At 36.2% G+C, this 27,509-nt stretch overlaps 1 protein-coding gene across 2 annotated transcripts; it reads left to right on the top strand.

The window, feature by feature from the left end:
• Positions 1-13,954: 13,954 nt before the first annotated feature.
• On the top strand, positions 13,955-27,212 carry LOC126971810 (androgen-dependent TFPI-regulating protein-like). 2 transcript variants are annotated; one of them, XR_007730993.1, is made up of 5 exons: positions 13,955-14,230; positions 20,495-20,635; positions 22,460-22,680; positions 23,716-24,397; positions 24,701-27,212. XR_007730993.1 is itself a non-coding variant. In XM_050818242.1 (4 exons), exons 1-4 carry the CDS (start codon positions 14,042-14,044, stop codon positions 23,897-23,899), a joined length of 735 nt encoding a protein of 244 aa, XP_050674199.1. In that variant the 5' UTR covers positions 13,955-14,041; the 3' UTR covers positions 23,900-27,212. The 2 variants fall into 2 exon arrangements, 1 of the variants encoding a protein (XP_050674199.1); XM_050818242.1 differs by having other exon boundaries at positions 23,716-27,212.
• The last annotated feature ends 297 nt before the right edge of the window (positions 27,213-27,509 follow it).

Below are 27,509 nucleotides of genomic sequence, written 5' to 3'. Positions count from 1 at the left end.
ACCTGTCGAGCAAGCTGGGTTTAGAAAAGGATACTCAACGATCGACCACATACACACATTGGAACTCCTGATTGAGAAATACCGCGAGAAAAAAAGACCACTCTACATTGCATACATTGATTACAGTAAAGCATTTGATTGCGTGTCACATAAAAGCATATTGGAAAGCCTAACAACACAAGGGATAGAAAAAGAATACATTTCTGTAATCAAGGCTATAAACAATAACAGCAAGAGCAGAATCAAACTAGAGACAGCTGGGCCTTGGTTCCCGATAAAAAGAGGAGTAAGACAGGGCGACCCTCTTTCACCATTGCTGTCTCTAGCAACACTGGAATCAATAATTAGTCAACTCAATTGGAAAGGCCAGGGTATTAAGATTAAAGATGCCTAACTAAGTCACCTAAGGTTTGCAGATGACTTGGTTCTATTATCTGAAACAGGACAAGAAATCCAATATATTATGATAGACTCACTTAATAATGCCAGTAAACTAGTAGGTTTGGAAATGAACTTGTCCAAAACAATGCTGATGACTAACAGTGAAAAGAGAGCAGTATATGTTGGTACCGAGCCTCTTAAATATACAGACAGCTACATATACCTGGGTAAACAAATTAGCTTACACCACAATAGTAACGATCAAGAAGTTGAACGCAGGACACAGCTTACCTGGAACAAATACTGGGCTCTGAAGGACATATTCAAAAGCAGCATGCCGATCAAAATTAAAACCAAAGTACTAAACACGTGCCTAATACCGTGCCTCACGTATGCTTGCCAAACATGGAAATTTAACAAAAAAACAAAGGATAAAATAATTGCATGTCAGCGGGGTATAGAACGCAGTATGCTAAATATTAGAAAAATGCAAAAAATAAGGCACACCAAAATTCGAAACATAACCAAGGCAAGAGATTGATTAGAACACGTTCGGTCACTAAAATGGAGGTGGGCCGGACATGTGGCGCGTCTATGTGACAAGAGATGGACGAAAACGGTGACCACATGGGCGGGTCCACAGGGAAAAAGAAAGAGAGGTAGACCCGTAGCTAGTTGGGAAGATGACATCAAAAAAACAGCTGGCCCCAACTGGATTCAAGTAGCCCAATCTAGGGAGGACTGGCTATCTTTGGAGGAGGCCTTCACCTACAGAGGAGTTCTTACAGGATGAAGAATAATAATATAGGATTAAGGAAAAACTAACACAAGTAAATTTTAGGAACTAAAGTTAATTACTAACAAAACTAATTATCGTGTATAGGTAAACTAACTTAATCTAATATAACTTCATGTTTTATAAGCTGTAAGAAATAAAAGGCTTTTTTATTTATTTTTTATATATTTAGAATTAAAGATTTATTATATGAGTACTATCACCTCACCTTCACATTATTTAAGCATGGACTCCCAGATCGTTTAGGTATCCTTAGTGCATATGATAACTCAGCTTCACAAACAGGATCCTATCAATCGAAGATCCAAGCTATTCGAGATTATGCCAATCTCCTTTTATTGGCGTGGTATTAATTATTACCAACTACTAATACCAACAGCCTTGAACTTACGGGAACGCTCAACCTTGAAATCGTGAGTGACTTCATCTACCTAGGGTCTAACATTAGTAATTAAACCCATTACAATGCAGTGCCGCTCAGGATTCTTTTGGTGACCTCGCTAGTTTTCTCCGTATATAGTTATGGAGCGGAGACCTGGACACTGAAAAAGGCCGACAGAGACCGAATAGACGCCTTTGAAATGTGGTACTGGAGAAAAATGCTGCAGTTTCCATGGACCGCCTTTCGCATCAACATGTCTCTTCTAAGAGCACTTAACGTCAAAACTAGACTTTCCACAATATGCCTTCGTAGGATGCTGGAATTCTTTGGTCATATTGCTCGTAAAGAGGGTCATAATCTGGAACAGCTGATGGTGACAGGCAAGGTAGATGGCAGGCGTCCCAGAGGACGCAGTCCCACGAGATGGTCGGACCAAATACGATCTGCTCTAAATATCAACTTCCGTGATGCCCTTCATAAGGCCAAGGATCGCAGCAGATTGAGGGGAATCGTACAGGAGAAACTGATGCAGCGGGGGAGTCACGACCCTCAGTAATGAGGAAAACGATGCGAGAAGGATTAATAATTATTGTTGCTTTTGATGAGAGAGGTAATGTGTGAGAGGCAGTGTGAGGAGAAATATAGAGGTAATGTGTCAGTTAAACTCTCAAATTTGGATTTATTGAAATATAATATAAATCCTAATGAAATGTATGATATGCTATTTAAAATAATTAAAACAGAGTTTACTTCTATATTTACTTCAAAGACAGTCAAATCAGGTGGTCTCTTGTCATTTAATGATTGGGCAACAGCTGGCATTCATAGGAGCAGAAAAAGGCTATATGAACTATATAGTGAGAAATCATTATATAATCATGATGCATCTTTTCTCGAGTGTGTTAAAAAATACTCTAAATTATTTAAAAGTGTTTGTTCTATTGCAAAGTCTATGCATATCAGACAGATAATTAAAAATGCACCGAATAAAATAAAGATGACTTGGAATGTGATTAACTGGGAATCTGGAAGAGTGAAAGACCGCAACATTGAATACAATTTATCAATAAACAATACTATAATTCAATCTCAGCAGGAAGTTGCTTCTGCTTTTGAGAATTTTTTTTCTGACATTCCAGTTTCTATCACAAGTACTCTTGTCTCCTCCACCAGTGTTGCTGAGTCACTTCTTCTGGAAAATGTTAAAGAATGCCAGCAAACTTTCAATTTTAGTTTTGTTAGCTCCGGAGAAATAATTAAAACTTTTAAGTCTCTCGACATGAAAAAAACTGCTGATATATGGGGAAAAAAATTTCTGTTAAAATAATAAGCTCAATAATTGATGTCATAGCACCATATCTTGCAATAGTCTTTAATAATTGTATTAGTCGTGGCGTGTTTCCTGACCTTCTGAAACATAGTAAAATTACACCAAAATTTAAGTCGGGTTGCTCTTCTGACCCGAATAACTATCGTCCTGTGTCGGTTTTGCCAGCCCTTAGTAAAATATTAGAAAAAATAATTTTAAGCCAAATGCTTACTTACTTTAACTCTCATAAGTTAGTTCATTTGAAACAATTTGGCTTTACTAGGGAACGTTCAACAACGGATGCAGGTGTTGAGCTGATCAAGAATATTTTTGATGCCTGGGAGGAATCGCAGAATGCAATGCATGGCATCTTCTGTGATTTATCTAAGGCTTTTGATTGTGTTCAACATTCAATGCTGGTCAGGAAGCTATACCACTATGGCATAAAAGGAACTGCGCTCGATCTTCTGACTTCATATCTAAACAATAGAATTCAGAGGGTCGACGTGAATGGCAAGAGATCTCCTGGGACTCTTCTCAGTATGGGGGTACCACAAGGGTCTATTCTTGGACCGTTCCTCTTCCTTTACTATATAAATGATCTTCCTAATCTTATAGAGAAAAAACATAAGGTAGTATTGTTTGCGGACGACACTTCACTGATTTTCAAAGTGAAAAGAAACCAAGCTATGTATGACGAAGTGAACGATATTTTATCTGACATCGTGTACTGGTTTAGCGCTAATAACCTATTGTTAAATAGCAAGAAAACTAAATACATTAAATTTACCGTACCAAATGTCAAAAATGTAAATGCAAATGTTTTGTTAAACGGAGAGGTGATAGAACCGGTGGAATCTGCTATATTTCTTGGCATAACTCTAGATTCCAAATTACAATGGGGCCATATTGAAGGATTGGCGAACAGACTTAGTTCTGCAGCATACGCGGTTAAAAAGATTAGACAGTTAACTGACATAGATACGGCGCGACATATACTTTAGTTATTTCCATAGTATTATGTCCTATGGTATATTGCTATGGGGCAACGCTACCGATATTAATACAATATTTGTGCTGCAGAAGAGGGCTATTCGCGCTATTTATTACCTAGGTCCTAAAGAATCATTGAGAGCAAAATTCAAAGAAATTAACATCTTGACTGTTGCTTCTCAATATATTCTTGATAATGTAATGTATGTTCATAGGCACATAAGTGAATTTGCCAGAAACTGTCGTAAACATAATGTTAACACCAGGAACAGACATAAACTTATGATGCCTACTACTTGGCTAAGTCGTGCTAGTAAGTCTTTTGTGGGGCGATGTATATGCTTTTACAACAAGATCCCAGAAAATGTTCAAAACAAAAGTATAACGTTATTCAAAAGAATTGTTAAAAAACGTTTGTGTGGTAAAGGTTACTATAACATAAATGACTTTCTTAATGATACCACAGATTGGGAATGGAGTGACCGCCCTCAGGCTATTAAATAATAAGTTTAATTGTACAATATTACTTTGTAAACATATTTATTCGATGAAAAAAAAAGCCCGCTGAGTTTGTTGCGCCCATTCTTCTCAGGTCTGAGGCATTCATTTTGGAATGGGTGGTAGTTTTTTTGACTTTCAATAGGTGATGTCACATCCTATTTTGAATAAAAATATTTGAATTTGAATTTGAATACAATAAGTTAAAACCATGATACATATATGTCTATTTGTTTAGAATAGATGTGAAAATAATAGCCTACTCGTATTCGTAATTATTGTAATTTTCTAAATAGCAATGTGGACTTCGAATAATGTATGTCAGTGTCCCTGTAGAAGGCGTTATCCATAAACATATTATTAAATAAAATATCTTGTTATGTTGATAGTGGGTTGGGTTCAGTAAATAACGATAATGAACCACGTATCATTAATTTATTATAATAGTAGCCTGACTTATGATGACCCAGTCGGATAGCCGGTCTCGTCAGAGTAGATATAATATAGTCTTCGAACCGATCGTTGGTTAAATAATATACCAAACAAAGAAAACTAAGTACCTATTTACAAAAAATACCAAGTCAAAGTTTAAATGCATGACACTCAGAATTTTCCTACCTTCCACGTACCAGTGGGAGGCTCCTTCGCACAGGATGCCGGCTAGATTATGGGTACCACAACGGCGCCTATATCTGCCGTCAAGCAGTAATGTGTAAGCATTACTGTGTTTCGGTCTGAAGGGCGACTTAGCTAGTGAAATAACTGGGCAAACGAGATTTAACATCTTACTGTCTCAAGGTGACGAGCGCAATTGTAGTGTCATTCAGATTTATTGGTTTTTCAAGAATCCTGAGCGGCACTGCATTGTGATGGGCAGGGCGTATCAATTACCATCAGCTGAACGTCCTGCTCGTCTCGTACCTTATTTTCATAAATAAACTTATGTGTTTTCGGTTTTCTTTTCTAATTCATTTATGTACGTTTATTCGATACTTTAAAAGGTTGGTATTTTGTTTTTACTCTTTGGTGACCACCAGAGATCTTTTTTTATTTCTCTGGTGTCACAAGAGGGTTTGGAATGCGGTGATCACTTACCATCAAGAGACTCGTGTGCTCGTTTGTTCTCCTCTTCTTTAATAAAATGGTATTATGTGTCGGGAAAATAGTCTTTTCGGGTAACGAATGTATAAACTTGTAATAAAATCTCTTTGGCTGTAACTAGTACTTATAAATCTGTCTGTTCTTGATATTAAAATGTTAAATTTTAAAATAAGTTAAATGTTGTTTCTAGATATTTTAGTTTTTCTTGTCTGTTCAAAAATTTTATGATAATAAGGGATGAGACGAGCAGGACGTTCAACTGATGGGTATTGATACGCCCTGCTCATTACAATACAGTGCCGCTCAGGAAACTTGAGAAACCCCAAAAATTCTGAGCGACCCTACAATAGCGCTCTTCACCTTGAGATATATGATGTTAAGTCTCATTTCCCCAGTAATTTCACTAGCTACGGCGCTAATCAGATCAAAACACACTAATACTCACACATTACTGCTTCACGGCAGAAATAGGCGCCGTTGTGGTACCTATAATCTAGCCGGCATCCGGTGCAAAGCTCTCCCACTGGTACCAATTTACAAAAAAATAACAAGTCAAACTTTAAATGTATGACACTCAGAATTTATTTCCCTCGGGTCAATCCTCCACCTGCCACGTACCAACGTGTTTTCGGTTTTCTAATACATTTATGATCGTTTATTCGACAATTTAAAACGTCGGCAAAGCTCTTGTTATTTCTCTGGTGTTACAAGAGTATTTTGGCTGCGGTTATCGCTTACCGTCAAGTGACCCGTATGCTCGTTTGTCCTCCTCTTCTATAAAAAGCGACCAAATGCGAGGCGGACTCGCCCATGAAGGGTTCCGTTATCCGTAACAACAAGGAACATCTAATATATAAAATTCTCGTGTAATGGTGTTAAACTTTGAACTCCTCCGAAACGGCTTGACCGATTCTGATGAAATTTTGATTGGGTAGGTCTGAGAATCGAACAACATCTATTTTTCATCCCCCTAAATGTTAAGGGTGGTCCACACGAATTTTTTTTTAAATTTGGTTTGACATTTGTTTTCAAATTTGTTTGATTATGAGTCAGCATTAAAAAATACATACAACTTCAAATTTTCACCCATCTACGATCAACAGTTACTTTTGTATCGCGATTTTAATATCGGCAATACAACGTTTGCTGGGTCAGCTAGTAATAATATAAAAGTTATACACTCAGTCCGGCCATAAATACAGTTACAATTAAAAATCAACAAAATATTACATTTGAATTTGGAATCTGTCATTTTATATGATTGTTCATTGAATTTTCTCATTATGGCGCCAATATTGCGATATAAAAATGGAGTGGGGTGATAAAGAAAACCGAATCGCTGTGATTTCATTATGCAAAGTAGGTATGGAGGCAAATGCAATATTTAAAACTCTCCATACGCTTGGTATTAGTAAAATGTTTGTATACGGGGCTATTAATAGGTACAATGAGACCTCCTCTGTTTGTGACAGAAAAAGTCCTGGCCGATCCACGTAGGCTTCGTACGTGATAGGTGGTCAAAGCAGTAAGGGAAAGAATTTGAAGAAATCCTGTCTGAAAGCAAAATATTTTATCTCGGGAGATGAAGATGGCACTGGTCATTTCTTGATGAAGTTTTCTTACGGGTGAGAAAATTTTGCAATTAAGCAACATTTTAACAAAAAAGATGACCGTATTTATGACAGAGTGCAACATGGGCACTATCCGACCTCAGTGATGGTTTGGTGAAGTATTAGCTATGAAGGAGTGTGAGCCATACTTTTGTGAAAAAGGTATCAAAACACCGGCTCAAGTGTATTGAGATACCATTATTGAGAAAGTAGTGAAGCCCCTTAACAACACCATTGTTTATTAACCAAAAATGGTCCTTCCAATACGCTGGATTATGATTTATTGTCAGTTTTAGAGAGTACGGCTTGCTCTAAGCGCCATGATAATTTGGAGTGCCTGAAACAATCCGCCATGAAGAATTTTCAAATGGAAAGAGTGCGTGCTTCTATTGATCTCCTTGGCCATTGGCCTCAACGTTGCTGCCCATAATCTAGCCGGCATCCTGTGCAAAGGAGCCTCCCACTGGTATTGAAGTATTAAGATTAAACGAAACACGCGTTAAATTAGATTTTCATACAACTTTATAGTAGTGTCAAATAAAAGTTTTATTTCTTTCTTTCTTACATCTTATAGTTACGAAATATATAACACACTTTCGAGCCCGTTGTCACATTATTACAAAGGCGCTTTTGAAGCAAGTGCATTTGTCATAATGATTATTATTTCTGTCTGTCGGGTTATCTAGTTGCCAGGATATAATATCCGATAATCTGATATTTAATGCATAAAGATAATACAGACAAAGCATTACTTATCAAAAAGCATTAATTTTCAGAAGAACCTTGGCATTGACGACCTATGACTATGAGTCATGTGTATCAGATTATATTTATTTATATATATAAATCAAAACAAATATATTAAAATGCACTTAATGCACCAAGTTTTAGATTAACATCAAGTTAAAAATATGATGATGGCTGCAAAACGATAGTAAAAAAGATACGGCCCTTTATGCCGCTAAAACGTATACATATTTCGACACTCTCAAGGGAATCAAAATGAGTGTGCCAGCCACTATATTTTCGCCTGGCCACACTAGATTTAAATTTTATTATTATGCCCGTTAGGTTGGCAATACAGAATTTAGCTTGGAGAAGCTTGCTAATGTAACTAGGATAATATTGTGTCAATATAAGTTTAGTTCCTTGCTGTGAGTCGTTTTCATTAACCAAACACATAAGTAATAGTCTGTTCAGTTATTATTGCAGTTAATAGTGAACCTCGACAAACTATACATATTTTGTGAATAATACATAAAAAGCAATGTCTTTATGAAAGCTACGGTCCAAATTTTTAGCTGAGTTTACCGTGTATATTTATTTTTTATAATCCATACTAAAATGTTTGCATAATACCTTTATTTATTCATAATATGTGTTGGTTGATGTCTCTTCTGTTACTCAATGACTCGTGTGGTTTTACTTATTAATTAACATTTACTTTTTTTTGACTTATTCGTGTAACGCATTGAGTATTTTTATTGCACCACTTTAAAACGATGAACCTGTGAATATTGATTGAAAAGAATGGCAGTTTGAGAAAATTTGACTTGAGAGAAACAAACTTGATAAACTATTCTTACTATTTCTTCTCATTAAACCTTTTCCGAAGCGGTGGTAAATGTAAAAAGAAAAATAAAACTTAGACATTCATAAGGGTAACTACACGAATTAAGTGATTTTTGTTTAATTTAGTTGATTCAGTGTTCAAGGCCTATTCGAGCTGCGTGTGCTACATCATTAAGGATCAAAGGTAAGTCCGGTGTGAAAATTAGCTTGGAAGATGAATAGCTGTCTGACTGTTTTATCAGTCGGGTCGGTCCCTGGCAGGGGGTATATAGATCGTTTCTCGGTTCCGCTTACCTTTCACTTTTAGGACAGCTATCTGCAGTCGTTCTAACCCTTAGCATGTCTATATTACCGGCACCACCCCAGACCACTAGGCAATACCCCAGAACAGACTGGGCCAACGCAAAGTAGACAAAAATGGGCCGCGTCTTTGATATTTTAAAAAATATGAGTTCCTTCACACGAGCCTTAGATTAAGGATTGGTCTCTGCTGCTACAGCTAGATACCGCACTACCTAAGAACAATAGCTTTTTTATTAGGGCAACTATTAGATGATTGTGTGCGTGACATCTTGACACTCAATGGCATCTTAAAATTTTGAAACATACGCTTCGTGTTATTTTACATTGAAATTAGTAAAAGACAAAATATTTACTGATGATCCCGGTGTCTTTCTTATATCTTGTAGTATTATTTTTACAAAGTTTTAAAGCGCTACCCGGAATTTTAGTTTTATTTATCGGCAAAGATCCACATTGTTCGAGTATGCCCATTTGGGCCTAGTATTGGTTGCCGAACTTTGCAACTACGCCTGCGGTATGTAGTTGAAGCGCATTGAAGACCAATCCGTAATCTATAGTAGAAGCAATATGTTGTTCCCATATCAAGTTGCCTGATGAATGACTCCAATATATCTAATAGGCAATCCGAACAGATTACATTTATTTATAATCTAAAGTCTTAATAAAGTTACATTTAAATATTATTGCAATCCTACAGGGTTGCATAGCTTCAATAAGATTTTTAAAATAAGGCGCGCGAAGTTTCTATCATACATATCCTACAAAATTCCTAATCTACTTAATTATTTTACTTCGTTTTTAAGAGAATAACGAAAAGCTCGAATTGAATAAAAATATATGTCTAATTTGGCTATATGAGCGACACATTTTTACGATTGGAATAGAATACAAGGTGTGATTTGAACAAATGTCTAATATTTATGTTTTTTTTTTTATGGAATAGGAGGATAAACGAGCGTACGGGTCACCTGGTGTTAAGTGATCACCACCGCCCACATTCTCTTGCAACACCAGAGGAATCACAAGAGCGTTGCCGGCCTTTAAGGAAAGTGTACGCGCTTTTTTTGAAGGTACCCATGTCGTATCGCCCGGAAACACCGCACAAGGAAGCTCATTCCACAGATTTGTAGTACAAGGAAGAAACCTCCTTGAAAACCGCTCTGTGGAGGACCGCCACACATCCAGATGGTAGTGATGATATCCTTACTTGTGGACTGTCGTGCGAAGGTGGAATTCGGCGGCAGGAATCAGGTTAAACAGCTCTTCGGAACACTCCCCGTGTTATATGCGGTAGAAGACACGCAATGAAGCGACGTCTCTACGCAACGCAAAGTGATCCAGCCGTTCACAGAGCACTGGGTCCCCGACACTTCGAGCTGCTCTGCGTTGCACGTGGTCAAATGGATCGAGCTGATACTGGGGTGCGCCAGACCAGAGATGACAGCAATACTCCATGTGTGGCCGGACCTGCGCTTTGTAGAGCGCTAGAATGTGGGGCGGATTGAATTATTGCCGTGCTATATTGATGACGCCCAGCTTCTTCGAAGCCAATTTGGCTTTGCCCTCCCCAAATTGGCAATCCCTCGAGATTTCGAGACCCAGTATTCCGATAGGTACTAGGCGAGGCTTTAAGGGAAGTGTTGTCGAAGAGCGGTGACACGACAAATGGGGTTTTTTTAGTGGTAAGCGCGCAAACTTGAGTCTTCTGGGGGTTAAATTGGACAAGGTTCAATTTACCCCATTCCGGGACCTTCTCGAGAGAGGACTCGATAGAAAACACAAGTTTCTCCCGGCACAGGTCGACGTTTTCTCGAGAGAGACCTGCATGGCCCGTGTATACGGCATCACCAGTGCTGTCGTCTGCATAGCAATGAATGTTGGAGGTGTCCAACATATCATTGATATGCAGAAGAAACAGCGTGGGAGATAGCACACAGCCCTGGGGCAGTCCAGCATTCACGTGCTTCGGGTTCGAGCAATATTCATCGACAACGACCTGTATGCTGCGCCCAGTGAGGAAGCTGTATGTATGAAGCGGAAGAAAATAATCCTTGCACGTTACAGCTTCACGACATAAAATATATTCAGTTGTAATTCCCACCTAGCCGGCATCCTGTGTAAACATAAACCTTCCTGTGTATATAAACCACGGAACACTAGTTTTTTCTATTCTGTGATATAAACATACATGACTCGGGAACAATCATTAATTTTTATTATAGCAACGTTAACACCTACTGGGATTCAAAACGAAACCACGAGTTCATGTGGCGGCAGTGTTATGAATTTACCAAGAGCATTATGAATAAAGTGATTTTGATTTTCAGACCTTAAGAGGTGGAGAATGCATTCTTAAAGTTTATTTAAACCGTCTCTCAGGAAGACTGGGACAACTGGTTTATACAACAGTTAATATCTCCGAAATTGTAAATGTAATGTTATTTACCAACGTCTCACCTGGTAACTAATAATGTATTATCTATCTAAATTTTATCCTAATTAATTTAATCAAAGCTTATCTTTAAAACATACTCGTGGCACATGAATCATCAATGCCAAGGTTAAGATTCTACTTAAATAACAAATCATAACAAAGAAGTCATAAATAAAGAGGGCAAAATATTATGTTTCTTCCATCGCACGCCGAATGCTTACAATAACAATTTCTGCCGACATAGAATTTCATTATTATAAAAGAGAATCTTTTCCCTGTTTTGACGCTATAAATCCAAGTAAGTCCTACTCTGAGACAGAGATTCTTCTTCTTCACGTGCCTCTCTATTACTCCTGCTGACCTGCTGGTATTTTTTTTTTAAATTTCTCCTTGTACATGGCTAGGTGGAATAGATCTTGGACTGTTTTGATGCTAGTCCACTCCCTTATATTTCTGAGCCAAGACTTCTTTCATCTTCATAGACAGAGATACGTATTGTAATTATTATGACGGGTACTCACGATATACATTTTATATTTACCACCACTTGTTACTCTATGTATAAAAAAAACAGTTAATATCTGTGCTGTGATTTTTGTAAGCGTATGTTCCCAAACGGTAAAGTGAATTATATTGACATCATCGCTATCTGCCCAGTCTATGTCATTCTATTCTTTGAAAAAAAATACGTTATTTTCGTCCGTCCCACCGGTTTTAGCCAGAATTTATCATGATTTACTACAGATTTATCAGTATATTATAATATGATATAATATCGATAGTAATTATCGATATGTTGGAATAAATAATTGTTTGGAGTTTACTCACAACAATTTATATTTGTTACCGATAATATGTAATGTTTAACAAGGTTTCAAACGCAACGCTTCTCATGTCATATTAAAATATTTTCCATTTGCCCACAACTCACTGTACAATAATTTGATCCTGTGTGTCTCATTGCTCTACTATGTCATCGTTATACTGCGAGGAGGGTAAACTATTCAGTATTTTTTTTTGGAAGAGAGGACATACGAACGTACGGGTCACCTGATGTTAAGTGATCACTGCCGCCCACATTCTCATGCAATACCAGAATAATCACAGGAGCGTTGCCAGCCCTTTAAAAAAGTGTACACGTTTTATTGAATGTACCCACGTCGTATCGTCCTGGAAACACCGCACAAGGAAGCTCATTCCACAGTTTGGTCGTACGTGGAAGAAAGTTCCTTGAAAACCGCACTGTGGAGGACCGCCACACATCCAGATTTTTTATTTAATGAAAATAAAGGTCGAGATGAGCAGGACGTTCAGCTGATGGTAATTGATACACCCTGCCCATTACAATGCAATACCGCTCAGGATTCTTGAATTACCCAAAAATTCAGCGGCACTATAACTGCGCTCATCACCTTGAGACATAAGATGTCGAGTCTCATCAGACCCTTCAGACCGAAACACAATGATGCTTACACATTACTGCTTCACGGTAGAAAGGCTAGAAAGAATACGCACACTCACAGAATACTCCCCGTGATAAATGCAGAAGACACACACGGAAGCGATGTGGTGATCCAGCCCTTCACAGGCAACCCGACAATTCCAGCTGCTCTGCGTTGCACGTGGTCGAATGAATCGAGGTGATACTGGGGTGCGTCAGACCATCTGCGACGGAATCGAATCTGGCTTGATGAATTTCTTGGTGCTCCGGTTAAAAGCTGGTCATTGGCATGATTCTGAGCCAGAAACATTACGCCTTTTCTTTACGTGTTGTTTTTATCAGTTCTAACTCTTACCGCAAGATATTAGAGAAGCTTTGAATAACTTTGTTCCTAGCGGTAGAGTACCTGCTTTCTGCTGTTGTGGTGATAACTACTTGCCCTGTATATTATCTATCTACTTATAAATCAAATAGGCGTAACTTGTTGACAGCGGGCCATTAAAAATTCATTGAGTTGCCAGTTATCACCAGTTGAATCGAGTAAATATAATTAAATATGCGTGTTTTAAATATAATGCTAAAGTAAGTGGCGTACTATCACTTCTTAACTGATAGTTGTGTTTTGAGAGTAATTAAAACTGTGTCTTAATATGCACTAGCACTCAAGTGTGTGTTATTGCAGCAAACGCTCAGCCTAAGACTAAGTAAGTTGACTACAGATGGCCATAACTCGGTTACAAAAGATCAAGGTGAGACGTCTTCTCTAGTACCTAAGTAGTACCTATATTACCTCAACGTTATTAAATATAAAACTACTGCAAAATATTAATTGTATTCGGTTTTAAATTACTAGAAAAAATAAATCGCTTCCTCATTAGTAGCAACTAGAAAGTACACATTTTGAAATTGCGTGAATATTATATTGTGATGTCAAATAGAACTCGTACATCTTCTTTCACTAGAAAGTATTAAAAGAAAGGATTCTATTTCAAATTATCAGTAAATTATTAATAAAAATATGATAACAAGTAATAATCATTATAAATCCATACTATCGCGAATATTACATCGGTACGATAAAATGGTAAATTTTGGCATTTCAATCTTAATATTAACGTTGTCTGGAAACTGATTCATCACATTAGTAAGAAGTTTTCCTTTGCCTGAGTTTGCTTGCGTTTGATTGATCCATTGTATCATTGGAGTTCGCGCGCGATCAACATGTTGATAAATACAGCTCGGAGTAGTGAGAGTTTACTGAAGTTACGCCTGTGGTTTTATGGTTTAGCAGATCTGCACCTCATCATAGTTGGTGGATATTTACTAAGTATCGATATGTCAAAAGATGAAAATCCCGCCGTCCGCGAGTATATGTATACGAGGTGGAGATTAATAACTATTTGGTTCAATGTAAGTCTAGTTTGTTTATTGTTTATGAATAGAACAAGATTTTATTTTGCAGATTTATTAAAATCGTATTCATTGGATACCTATGGTAAGTTTTTACCTGTTGCTACCATCTTGTTTTTTTTAAAGCTTCATTAATTATTTCACAGTATATAATATTCTTTCTTTTATAATAAAGTCCCAGCTACTGTTCAGGCATTATCTATAAATAAATTTGAATGTTTTAATTAAAAACGGCTCTGTCATAAATCCTACTACTCAACAGCCGAATATCTAAGTGATCGGACAGCCTGGGATTAGATTATGACTACTTTATAGCAATAGTAATGACAGTACAATATTTTATATTTTATTAAAAAGGCCACAAAAAAGAATGCTGGAAGAGTTTGTTGCGCCGCTTCTTCTCTCTCAGAGCGCCATTTGTTTCCGAAGCGGTAGTAGAATCTAGTATATTAGAAATGACATCAAAAAGAATTCTAAAGGAATCAATTTTGAGAAAATAAATGCCTTTTATACCTTTAATAAATCTTCTCTGTAGCATTTACAATCTACGAGAATTCTGTTATTACATTAATTTGTCTTAGAAAGATATTAAAATAGCCAATATTTATTACTATAAACAAATCATCCAATGCGTTACACCGTCTAAGAGATAAATAAGGTTTTGTCTCGTTTATATTCCGAATCGAATGGGCCGTCCCTCATATTTAGAGCTTTATCAAGAGTTTACCTTACATCATGATCATAAGACCAAAGTAAATTTAGAACTAACCTCTATTTTAAGCAATTCACGCACACTAACATAAAGTGTCATACAAATCGCAAGTGTAAGTCGTAGCTTATCACGCACACTTAACTAATATTCCTGGCCTGTTTTTATCGGTTGTCTAACAGCAAGAGACTCTATCTAGACATATAAATTATCTTAAGTATATACATACATTAAAATATTTCTCCAGTCTTCGTAGTTATTAAGACATCAATGTCATGTCAATGTAGGTAAGCAATTTTGATAAAATTTTACTAAAGCGTTATTATTGTAAGACTAAAGCATATAAAGGTTTCAGTAATACAGTCGCATCATTGTTTTGTATAAAAATTCAGCAAAACTCTGTATCGTATAAAAATATCGCAAGATGAAAATAAATGCATTCCGTTTCACGACGTGTGCGGTGTGATCAGGATTACCAACCTTTCTATAAGAAGTAGAGTATTTCTGATTACAGTGAGGTTAGTATGACTAATTTTTAATAATACGTTTCTACAAACTATTACATTAGATTGTACTTTGACTGACGTTTAAATTATCTAAGGAGTTAACATGTTTTTGAAATTGTTGACTAACCTTACTGACCCTTTTAATTAGCTTATCAATTCGTCTATTTAGCTCTAGAACTAGATTGTTTTGAATCTTTCATTATGTGTTTGATCCTAGGATCAAACACATAATGAAAGGTTATATATAAGATAAAATATGTTCTAGAACATATTTTATATTGTCACTAGTTAATCATTTTGTCTGAGTAGTAAAAAATTAATACAAAAATCAAAAACGCATTTTCGTAGAGTATGTATGTATGTATTCATATATATCTTAATATATTATATAAATTACGTGACACGTTGTTTGTCCGCGATGGACTCCTAAACTAATGAACGGATTTTAATAGGGATTACTTCATGGATTGCAGTTTGGTCCAACTTGAGAGATAGGATAGTTTTTATTTCGATTTGGGACCCATAATTATTTTTATTTTCAATATTTGTTTTGTGTATACATATTTTCTATGAGAGAATTTATTGACGCACGGTTTGATAGTTCCGCTGTGAAACAATTTCATTACAACAACAGGGAGCATTTTTTTCGAAAAAATTCTTAATGTTTTCAAATATTATTGGTAAATTTCTATAAAACAGTATTTTTTTTATCAACAGAACAATGTCTGTCGTGTCAGCTAATATATATATATATTCATAAAAGTTACAATTTCATTTAAACAAAATTCCAAAATTCCAAAACCCGCAAAACTGCTTACGCAGTTTGCCTGCAGGTAACTCGCTTTATATAAACATAGCTTATAAATTATTAAGTTAGGTTATATTAATACAATTAATTTACGTAAATGGTTACAACGTATTAGCCAAGTGTTTTATTTAATAAACTTTTAAATTTAGCAAGGCTCACGTCTTATGCTCGGGTAGCATTGTAAGTAATATTTCTTGACTTTTAATTTGATTGCGCTTTGTATGGCTTGTCACTATGCGTATAAAAATACGTCGCCTTCCATTTTGGTATAATTATGAAGTATCTCTTAAACTCATATTAAATTATCATCGTATTCTATATAAAAAAGTCAGAGCAGGTGGTTGTTTGAGAGAGACTGCAATTGGTGTAGAGCATTTTGAGTATTAACGAATAGTAGGTATTACTGGAAGAAGATGCAATTCTCGTTTTAGTATTTTTTTTATAGATAGTACTAGCTGACCCGACAGGCGTTGTTCTGTTCATAATAAAAAAAACTCTCATAAATCTTAAATCAATATAATTTCGAAAGATCCGTTCAAAGCTGCCTTATGGTTCTAGAGCTATCTTATAAATCTATCTCTGTACTAATTAATGGAGAGCCGTATTTCCTTCGGTTATTGTGCTAAAACTATGCTTTTACAACATGATCCCAGAAAATGTTCGACACTAAAGTATTAAGTTATTCAAACAAAAACGTTTTTGTGGTAAAGGTACTATAACATAAATGACTTTCTTAATGATAACACAAATTGGGAATGGAGCTACCGCCCCCAGGCTATTAAATAATAAGTTTAATAATTGTACAATGTTACTTTGTAAACATATTGTTTGATGAAAAAAAAAGCCCGCTGAGTTCGTTGCGCCCGTTCTTCTCAGGCCTGAGGCATTCATTTTGGAATGGGTTGTAGTTCTTTGACTTTCAATAAGTGATGTCACATCCTATTTTGAATTAAAATATTTGAATTTGAACTACTAAACCGATCGAAATAATACTTATACCACAAGTGCATCTTATGGTATAAGTATATAGCGTATTTTGGAGACGGTTTTTTTTTTTCTTTTTATGGAATAGGAGGACAAACGATCGTACGGGTCATCTGATGTTAAGTGATCACCGCCGCCCACAATCTCTTGCAACACCAGAGGAATCACAGGAGCGTTGCCGGTTTTAGCATATAATTTATGGTGATTACTCATCTGGAACCTTTTTTGTTCAATGAACATTTATTTCCTATGACAATTCATGTAACAATTTATATGGCAAAACATCTTTGGATGGGTCAGCACTTGTATATAATATATTAGATAAAAACGTCAGGTCAAGCTTACCTTTTTCATTAAAGATGGCAAAAATATACGAGTGCCTGCATAAATGTTGTGAGTTCTCTAATCGCTTCTGATCTACGGGGTTTATAACCAGTCTAATTCGACACGTTCCCAACGTGTGTAAGGTGGTGCTACTAAAGCCTGGTTGAAATCTTTGTCTGACACAAAGGCTTAATTCTTCGTGATGAATTAATATCTTATTTTGGTTGTTACAACACAGGCATCGAACTTTTGATTTTTTGATGTTTCCATCTATATTGTGTATTCTACAAAAAATTGTTGATGATGTTATATCCTTAAATTTTTCTCGTGTCTCTTTCAATATTTATTTCTTATTTAATAATGTTTTAATATTAATTTGTATGTAATGCTCTGTTTATGTCCGTTTTGTTACTTGATCTGGATTTGCATCTACAATTGGGATATCACCTATATAGATATATGAAATCAAGGAACATCTACCCGTGATATGGTCATCAGTTACCAAACATCAACCTTACGGCCAAATCTATAACTCAGTCAGCAACAGATACGTGTGTCAAATAAACAATACATTGAACCATGTATGTACTAATTTATAGCCATGATAACGATTGCGATTATTGCATAATTATCGTCAATGACACACGACACTGATACCAACTGAATGTGGTCGAAAATGGAACTGAATTCGACGTCAATTCATTGTTTCAATACTGCATAATATTAACACTTATCTGTTCAGGTCACAGTTTCGCTAGTGGTAAATTTAGTATCGCGATTAGAATTGCAACGCAAAAGTGGAATTTATTGGTTCAGCGGCTCATTAGAAGTGTCGTATTGTACTTGGTTTATTATCCCACAAGATTAAATGGTTTATTCGGATTTACAGATAACCAACGCCCATTTTTATGGCTCTGTCTATAAATATTAATCTAAATTGGTAAAACTATTAGATGTAACACACAGACCACTTCTTGCATATATGGATAAGTATTGAAAATTAGATAAAATATATAGCTATAGTACCTATTACTCTACGTAGGTAAATAAGACAAGACTGCGAAAAATATGATTTTATTTTGTAATAATATTTGTCGTCTTAGGTTTCAAAGTTCTAGCGGCCTCACTCCAAGAATTTCATTTGATGTTCCCGAGCCATTAGCTATTTTCTCAAATACATCTATTGAGTCATCATCACTGGACTTGCTATCACTGTCAGTCTGTAACTAGATTATGAAAGGTTTATCTAAATATGCGTCTTCTTGTCGGCATTCATTTGTGACTTTTTTGACTCGCAATTGAGGCATTTGAGCTCATGTTCAAGTCTCAGGTTGGTCCCAACCCCAATATTTGCATATTAGGAAATTGACTTGAGATGTCGCTCTTGCAAATCTAAACAATTTGTTAAGTTTTAAAGTGATAAGCCTCACTTCTGGGATTAATTATTACACAAAGAAAATTGAAAACAAAATTTTATGAACGATGCGACTCGAACCCGCGACCTGCCGGTTATAAACAAAATAGTTAAGCGCTTTATCCATGACTAATGAAGATTTGGTAGTAATTTTATAAAAGCCATTTATAGATTTTTTTTATTTTTTCACTTTGATCCACCTGATCCCCTTCAAAATTGGTTCTGCCGCTACTAACAGCCTTCAACTTCGGGAATTTGTAAAAAATTATTAGTTGAGTGTAACAAGTAGGATATAGGTTTCATCTTAATAAATGACAGGTTTTTTTTCGCCGTTCTCTTTTTCTATATTATTATATAGACACGTTGTATTCCAGGCAACTACGTTCGTACAGTACAGAATTTGTGTATGTTTCTTAAGCGCTATTTTCCTTTTCCAATGCTTACCAGGGGCAGAGATTTTTAGTATTCGTTTCTTTTTCCTGTTTCTCTCCATTTGTAGACAAATCGTTCGGAAACACTTGTAACAAAACATATCAGCATATTCTTAACATTGTCATCATGTCTTAAGATGTATAAAAATATATTGCAATTGGTTTTAGAAAAGTAAAATTATACTTTATGTTGAAATGTTGGTGAACTATCTGTTACTCTTTCATGGATCAAGCATGTGTCATGTCATGAATATAGGTAACATTTTAAAACTAAGTTGTGCCTTTTAAAACAAGATTTACGTACGAATTTGCGGGCAGAAGTACCAAGTGCCACATTATAACATAATATTATATGTATATAGACGTAATCGTGCGAAAATTACAATTTATCGTATTCTTGTTGCCGCAAACGAATTGGTATTGTCTCAAATAGAGATATTGGCAATTGATATTAGTGTTATCTGAAAAATTATACATATTTTAAACACATATTTATCGCTCCAGCCTGTGGCAATGTGACTAATAAATCAAACTTCTTATCTGCTATAATATATTCGATAGCTAGAGAAAATCCTGTCGGTTCAGCCGTTTCAGCAGATGCAAAACAAACAGACTGACAGAAAAAAAATTCCTCGTCCATTGTTGGCATGTTCTAGTGAACAAACCTCATTTTCTATCAGAAATGTTGAAACCTTGGTAGAATAGCTTTGGTTCCCTAGCACCAAGAGACAACGATTTAAAGCTTTTCTCATCCATAACCTTTCCGGGGTCTGTAGGTATCTGAGGAATAAAATTTTCAATGTCGTTTTTGTAATATATAGGTAAGGTATATAGAGAAGGTCTTACCCAGGTAAGTCCTCGAATGGTGACCGTACTGGAAGACGTATTGTTAGAAGGCCCCCCACAATATCTACCGACAATCTGGTCAAGATCGTTGGAATAAGTTCGAGGAGGGAAGCGCAGGACCGATCGTCGATCTGGCGATCTTTGGGGGAGGCCTTTGTCCAGCAGTGGACCCCGCGCCGGTTGAAATGATGATGAGTAGGTAATATTGTACGCTGTATACAAAGACATAATTTCTGTTTCAGTTGATATCCCTCTTCTACTTTCCAATATGCTTCTATTGCGATTGGAAAGAATTAAAAGGACAGTGGGACCAGCCCCGCGTCCGTATCCTCAGACAAATAAAAGATGTAGTGATGACTAGTATATTACTTCCAACGACATTGGTAAGTTCATTTGGTGCATTAAATGTAATTAATATCTAGATCAATCTAAAATTAGAATGAACAGGTTTCTTTCAATTTGAAACAAAAGATTTCGTGAACACTTTGAAATCTCCTAAAAGTTGTGCCCCAATACATCACCTTGGTATCTACTCTAAAGATAATCAAACATTAAAAAACGAATTCCTTAGAATTTAAGATTCCTGGAAAAAATGGAGGCAGCTCACTGTTGGACTTGGGGTAAACGCCGAGGCTGAACGGGATAGTTGAGGATTAGTACTGCGCCGAACAATACGAAATCGGCGCTCTCGCAACATTATAGCAACCCTCACTTTAAACGTGATAGCGTGATACATCTTTTGAAAATAAGAGTAATAGACTCGTATACATTTATTTGTACAGTCACCATAAATGAAATAAAAATATAAGACGTATCCATAACTCGCCTTCCCCCACCTCGTGCTAGACTAACAATATAAATCACCACTATTTTTATGGAATGTTCGGTATGGAGCGTATGATGTTTCGGGTGCAGTACTGTTCAAAGACGTATGGATGATGGTCATCGGGAACTCTGTTTTTTTTCGAGAGGAGAAAAATACATTTATGTTTTTAGACCCGAATCAGGGCCCATATGTCTGGCTCATCTCCTACCGACTACAAACTCCTCTATGTTTACCAGAACGAAAAGATTTTCCAGCGAAACTCGGCGGGGCCTGTGGAGGTCATAATCGCGGGGTTGTCGGAACGTGACTCAAACCTCAGACCGACTGCTCGCTAGGCTGGGTGGAGAGAAGATCACTAACGATCTAATACATCTGTTCATCCACTGAACTCTAGGTTTTCTTGATGACAGTAAACGATGAGATTAGAAGGACGTTCAGCTGATGGTAACTGACCCTGCTCATTACAATGCAGTGCCACTACAATTGCGCTCGTCACCTTGACACATACGATGTTAAGTCTCATTTGCCCAGTAATTTCACTAGCTACGGCGCCGTTCAGACTGAAACATAATAATGCTTACACATTACTGCTTCACGACAGATTTAGGCACCGTTGTGTGTGGTGGTACCCATAATGTAGCCGTCATCCTGTGCAAAGGAGCCTCCAACTGATAAAAGTAAAAGATTTTGCACTCGCCGATCGCGTGCCTTGATGTATGTTTGTGATTATGTGTGTATACGTGTGTGAGTATTTGTGTGTAGTGTGATTACAGGTGTGTAATTTGTGATGTGTGTGTAAGTTTGAGTGGCGTTAAATTATACAAGACGAGAACTATCTCGTCGGGCTTCTAACAAAATGTCTGACTTGTATTATAGACTTGCGGGCCAAACCGCTGGCACTCGTCACTTTCACGATAGACAGGCTTTATGGTTTGGTGTAGGCCTACATGGCCGCGTCAAAGTCTCTGAGGGAAGTAGGGATGTCTTCTCTGCTTCATGTTGTCACTTTTTAAATTTAAATTTTAATTAAATTTATATAAATATTTTTTTTTTTTAGAATGAGTGTTTTTTCTTTTGCATTGTTAATTGCTAAATAAAGTAATTTGTAACCTGATCATTAATATTGATTTAAAAGAGTGGAAATTCTTATTCTTCTAATAAAAGCTCTATCCCGAAGTGACATTCATAAGGTTCACTTTTTAACCTAATTTAATAAATCTGATTAATTAATAATACATCTGTACACGAGATATACAAAATACACTGGATCCGTTGAGCCCGTTTGAATACGGAATTAGACTTTAACTACGTTCGTTTTTAAACACCCATTGCTTAACAGCGCAACGTTATCTCTTACTTCATCGTCTTAATCTTATTCCAGTACAGTGATTACCTATTCTGGCGAGTGTGGAACAAGGACCCAGGTCTCATCGGACCTGTGGCGGTATTCGTGTACCTGCCAACCTGGGCTCATCACTCGTTGCACACCGTGTCAGCTGTCGTTATCACAATGGATCTACTGCTAGTTCCTCGACAACGTCCCGAATCTCTTCTACCGGGTCTGGCACTTTCTACGGCGTTTGTTTCGGCTTATACAATTATGTAAGTTCATAATACATTGCTAGATCATATGAAGTGATTTAGACATATTCTAATAATTATTATTTGACTGTTTTTGATGCATGAAAAGTGCTCCACGAAATATTTTTGGTACAGATATTATATTCGAATTGCGATCAACACTATCTGTAAATGAGTTTTGGGTTGGTGTTAGGAGAGACTACACCGAAACCACCAAAAAACATTGCCCCATTTATTAAAACGCACCGTTTTGAAACAAGGTTCTATGATGTTGTGACACTTGTAACGGGGTATATATAGGTTAAACAGGTCGAAATTTCGAAATTAGATTAAAGGAACATATACAAAACATTTAGGAATAATGATCAATCAGGTCAAATTGATACAGGACACTCACTCGGAAACAATAATAATTTTAATATTTTATATACATGTGAAAAAGGATTTCGCTTAAATGTGTTAGACCAATAATTAGAAATAATAAAACACAAAAATAACATGTTTACATTGTTGAATGAATAAACAAATTTAGTCCCAACACCTTTGTTACGTGTCTCTTCCGGGGGTAAAACGTCACAACAGCCGACCAATCAGCATCATCACAGCGCGTCATTTCATGGGACGAGGGTGTAAAATAGCGGCTTCCGGCTTATTTGATTCAGTCTTGTGCCAGATTTTGGCGAGACAACACGTCCTGAGGATACCTCGTGTAAAGGCGAAACACGTGTCGAATTGTTTTAACAAATATTGGCGGAATTAACACTGAAGAAAACTTAAATCATTTGTAAAATTATGGATTTCCGCAAAGTAACGCCTAATTCAATAAATTTTCAAAAAAAATACCCAATACTGTCATATAATACATAACATAACATAATGCAACAATACTTGATAAACTTAATGACGCAACTTCAGTTCGTAAAGGTGCTTTGACATGTGGAGAAGAATTGACACGAAACTCTCAACTATTTAGTATGACTTACACTTTATATTCAAAATATTTGTCTGTTGTTATCAAATTATAATTGATATTATAATAATTGTTTTGTCTTACAGGGTCACATACAACTACATGCACGGTATAGCTGTATATTCGATTCTGAACATTTTTAATACTCCTAAGAAAGTGCTGCTTATAATTCTGGCCTATATAGAACACTACTTCTTTTACACTGTACAGTGGTGGGTACTTGACTGGGCGAGGGGTGATCTTCATCATGCTAAAGAGAAGATTTACTAATGATCAGTGTATTTGTAATGTGACTAAATACAGCGGATATGTGCGGCTAGCAACCTGTAAACATAATATTATAATGAAGATATATTATTTTGTATACCGCTAGATGTGGGTCCTATTCGATACCCAACATTTTAAACTCTCAATCGCTGATAGTGTTAATGATTACTCAATTATATTTTAAGTAATACACGAGAGGTCGTGGGTTCGATTCCCGCATCGTTCATAAAATTTCGTTTTCAAAATTTATTTGTGTGTTAATCCTAGAAGTGAGGGTTATCACTTTAAAAAACATAACAAATGTTTTAGATTTGCAAGAGCGACATCTCAAGTCAATTTTGTAATATGCAGATATTGGTGTTGAGCAGGTTATCAACTGTAAAGTAGATCCTGTAGACGAAGCCACAGCCTGAGAGTTGAACATAGCATACAAGATTTTATGACGATACGTCACTCGAACGGTTAGCTCAGTTGGAAGAGCACTCGCACGGAACGGGAGAGGTCGTGGGTTCGAGTCCGCATCGTTCATAAAATTTTGTTTTCAAATTTTATTTATGTATTAATCCTAGAAGTGTGGGTTATCACTTTAAAAGAACATAACAAATTGTTTAGATTTGCAAGAGCGACATCTCAAGTCAATTTCCTACTAAGCAAATATTGGTGTTGAGCAGGTTATCAACTCTAAAGTAGATCCTGTAGACGAAGCCACAGCCTGAGAGTTGAACATAGCATACAAGATTTTATGACGATACGTCACTCGAACGGTTAGCTCAGTTGGAAGAGAACTCGCACGGAACGCGAGAGGTCGTGGGTTCGAGTCCGCATCGTTCATAAAATTTTGTTTTCAAATTTTATTTGTGTATTAAACTTATCTTCTTTCCCATATAAAAATATAGGGATATTTAATTTTCCTATATTTTTATACTTAGCTTGGTAAGTTTTGTGAATATTAATTAATACATATTATATGATACATTTGTGCGAAGTTGGTATTGACCTATTATTATAAGTATTACTGTTTATATTTGACAGTATAATGCCGGTATCCCGCAGGCTAGCCACTGACGAGCTCTATAAAAATCCAAGAGCTCCTTTCACACTACGCTATACTATTGTGATATATATAGTATAGCAAATATGGACCTAATGCCATACTGTATAGGATGTCTTTCACATTACGTGATATAATCGCAAGTATTTGTATATGGCAAGCTCAGTTTAAGCAACTTGGAAATTCTAATTCAAATTCAAATATTTTTATTCAAGATGTGACATCACTTATTGAAAGTCAAAAACTACCACCCATTCCAAAATGAATACCTCAGACCTGAGAAGAAAACGGGCGCAACAATCTCAGCGGGCTTTTTTTTAGTTTAACTTATTAAAATCCAAGAGATTTAGCATTGCAAAAAACGAAAAACATCTATGGCTCAAGAAGGCTAAGTAACATTATATCTAATATTTAAAACGATTTGACAGATAATCTTCAAAATTTATATAAAATGAATGGAAAATATACAGGCTTATTAAAAAAACATTTGTAGAACAACAGCCATATTCATGTGAACTAATGTAAATATTAATATACAATTATTTAATTATTTTAATATAACGTTGAAAACGCGAGCGACAACTTACCCAGATATACCCATTAGGGGTTTTCGTGGTATTTAGATATAGAAAAATTATTGCATGATTTGTTTTGAACAATAAATGACAGAAAAAAAAAAGTTGACGGCGATCTTTGAAGAGTGTGCACACGATCGACACAATGGATTTAATACTGGTTAGGCTTGAAAGCTCATTGAGCGATGATGACAATACGGAATTTGACACTATCTTGTCATTAATGCAACAAAAAAAATCCAGGATATCAAATGATATAAGTTCAGAGGAGAACGTGGTGATTTCAAAGTTTTTGAAGATGGAAGAAGGAGGCAGAGGACGGCAGCACAGTATAAACTCATCCAACGCTCAATTTTATTGCGTAGTGTGAACGTGCCTTTAATAATGTATAGTGTGCGGTATTGTTGTGCTATATGCTCTTTATATTATAGCGTAGTCTGAAAAGAGCTTTATGGTAAGTGCAGATGTGTTTCACATGGCAACAAATAGTAATCTAATAGTATGTACGGTACAATGTAGCTCAGATTTTTCTATTTTGTGACACATAATATGCCTTCAATACAAATAAACAAAGGAATAATATTATGCTCAAGTTTATAACGTTGCAAACCTTATTGTGAAATGTGAATTATTTGATAGGATTGAATGTGTGTTCATAAAAATTTAATAGAAGTTATGTAAGATTAAAGTATGTTTTTTTGGTAGTATTAGATGTTTGTTTGTTATAGAACAAACACAGCTAAAAATGTAAAGATTTTAATTATTGAACATTACTATATAGCCGCTTTATTTACTGTCATATCATTTGGGACTGTATATGTGCCCTATGAGGCCTTTGTTCAGCAGTGGACGTCTTCCGGCTGATGATGATGATGTGCCTTATAGATATAGGTGGTGGTGAAATGAAATAGGTACCATCCGCTCACAGTGTTGAGCACACCTAGCCTTTCAAATGAGAGGGAAAGTTACGTTACTAAGGCTGAGATCTATAGAGATTATTTAGTCTCTGCTCAGATCTTACATACATAAAACTTAGCTGGGTGTGAAAACCCAAGCTTGACTTGTGCATTCTGCTGTCAAATGGCTTAAAAACGAAAACAAAGATTATGCTAAGGTTGAACTCAGCTTTAAATGAGTAAAGTCTGAGCTGAGTGTAAGTCCAGTGGGAGGCTCCTTTTCACAGGATGCCGGCTAGATTATGGGTACCACAACGCGCCGTAGCTAGTGAATTAATGGGCAAATATGACTTAACATGTTTTGTCTCAAGGTGACGAGCACAATTGTGGTGCCGTACAGATTTTTGGGGTTTTTCAAGAATCCTGAGCGGCACTGCATTGTAATGGGCAGAGTTTATCAATTACCATCAACTGAACATGAAGCTCTTGTCCCATATTTTCATAGAAAATAGTAGGATCTGTAGATCTCAGCCTAAGAAGCTAGTCAAAGTTCCCGCGGGTATACTATCAACTGCACCGCGTGTTATCGATAACCAAAGTGGGGTATGCACTATGCGAGTACACTGGGTCCGAATGCACTTGTATTAGTACTCGGATGCTAAACGTACAGTGTGATCACGTGACTCGAATGCTCTCAGATAACTCTATAGCTCCTATACTATCTAACACGAGTGCACTCGTTCCAAGTGTACTCAGATATGGTTTTATGTAATAAATATATTAATTTTATCTAATCAATATCTTTTATTCAACCCTTGTTCTTGTTGACAATTTAAATCATCGCAGCTACTAACCTGTGTAAATACCACTGGACAGGCTTTTCCATGTGTTTGACAGCAAATTGTTTGTGCCTATTTGAAGCGCCACTCGCGAGCGTCCAGAGAACTAATTTTGACGTATAATACAAATGGCTGCGAGAGAAACGTACAAAACTCTGAAGTATTGCACTTTGAATTAATTTCGGTCGTTTTCCGTGTAATTTATGCTTCAGGAAACAACGTAATATAGTTCACATTTTTTGTAAATACTTT

The sequence above is a fragment of the Leptidea sinapis genome, chromosome 24 (genome assembly GCF_905404315.1).
Source record: "Leptidea sinapis chromosome 24, ilLepSina1.1, whole genome shotgun sequence".
NCBI lineage: Eukaryota > Metazoa > Arthropoda > Insecta > Lepidoptera > Pieridae > Leptidea > Leptidea sinapis.
Note: the sequence above shows the minus strand (reverse complement) of the source record. Positions and strands in the feature narration are given on the sequence as shown.

Excerpts from the sequence above, each read along its gene's own strand:
- LOC126971810 (XM_050818242.1), top strand. The coding sequence starts at position 14,042 with ATGTTGATAAATACAGCTCGGAGTAGTGAGAGTTTACTGAAGTTACGC. Across the intron at positions 14,231-20,494 it reads TAATAACTATTTGGTTCAAT|TTGATATCCCTCTTCTACTT; the intron begins GTAAGTCTAGTT and ends TTTCTGTTTCAG. Across the intron at positions 20,636-22,459 it reads TATTACTTCCAACGACATTG|TACAGTGATTACCTATTCTG; the intron begins GTAAGTTCATTT and ends ATCTTATTCCAG.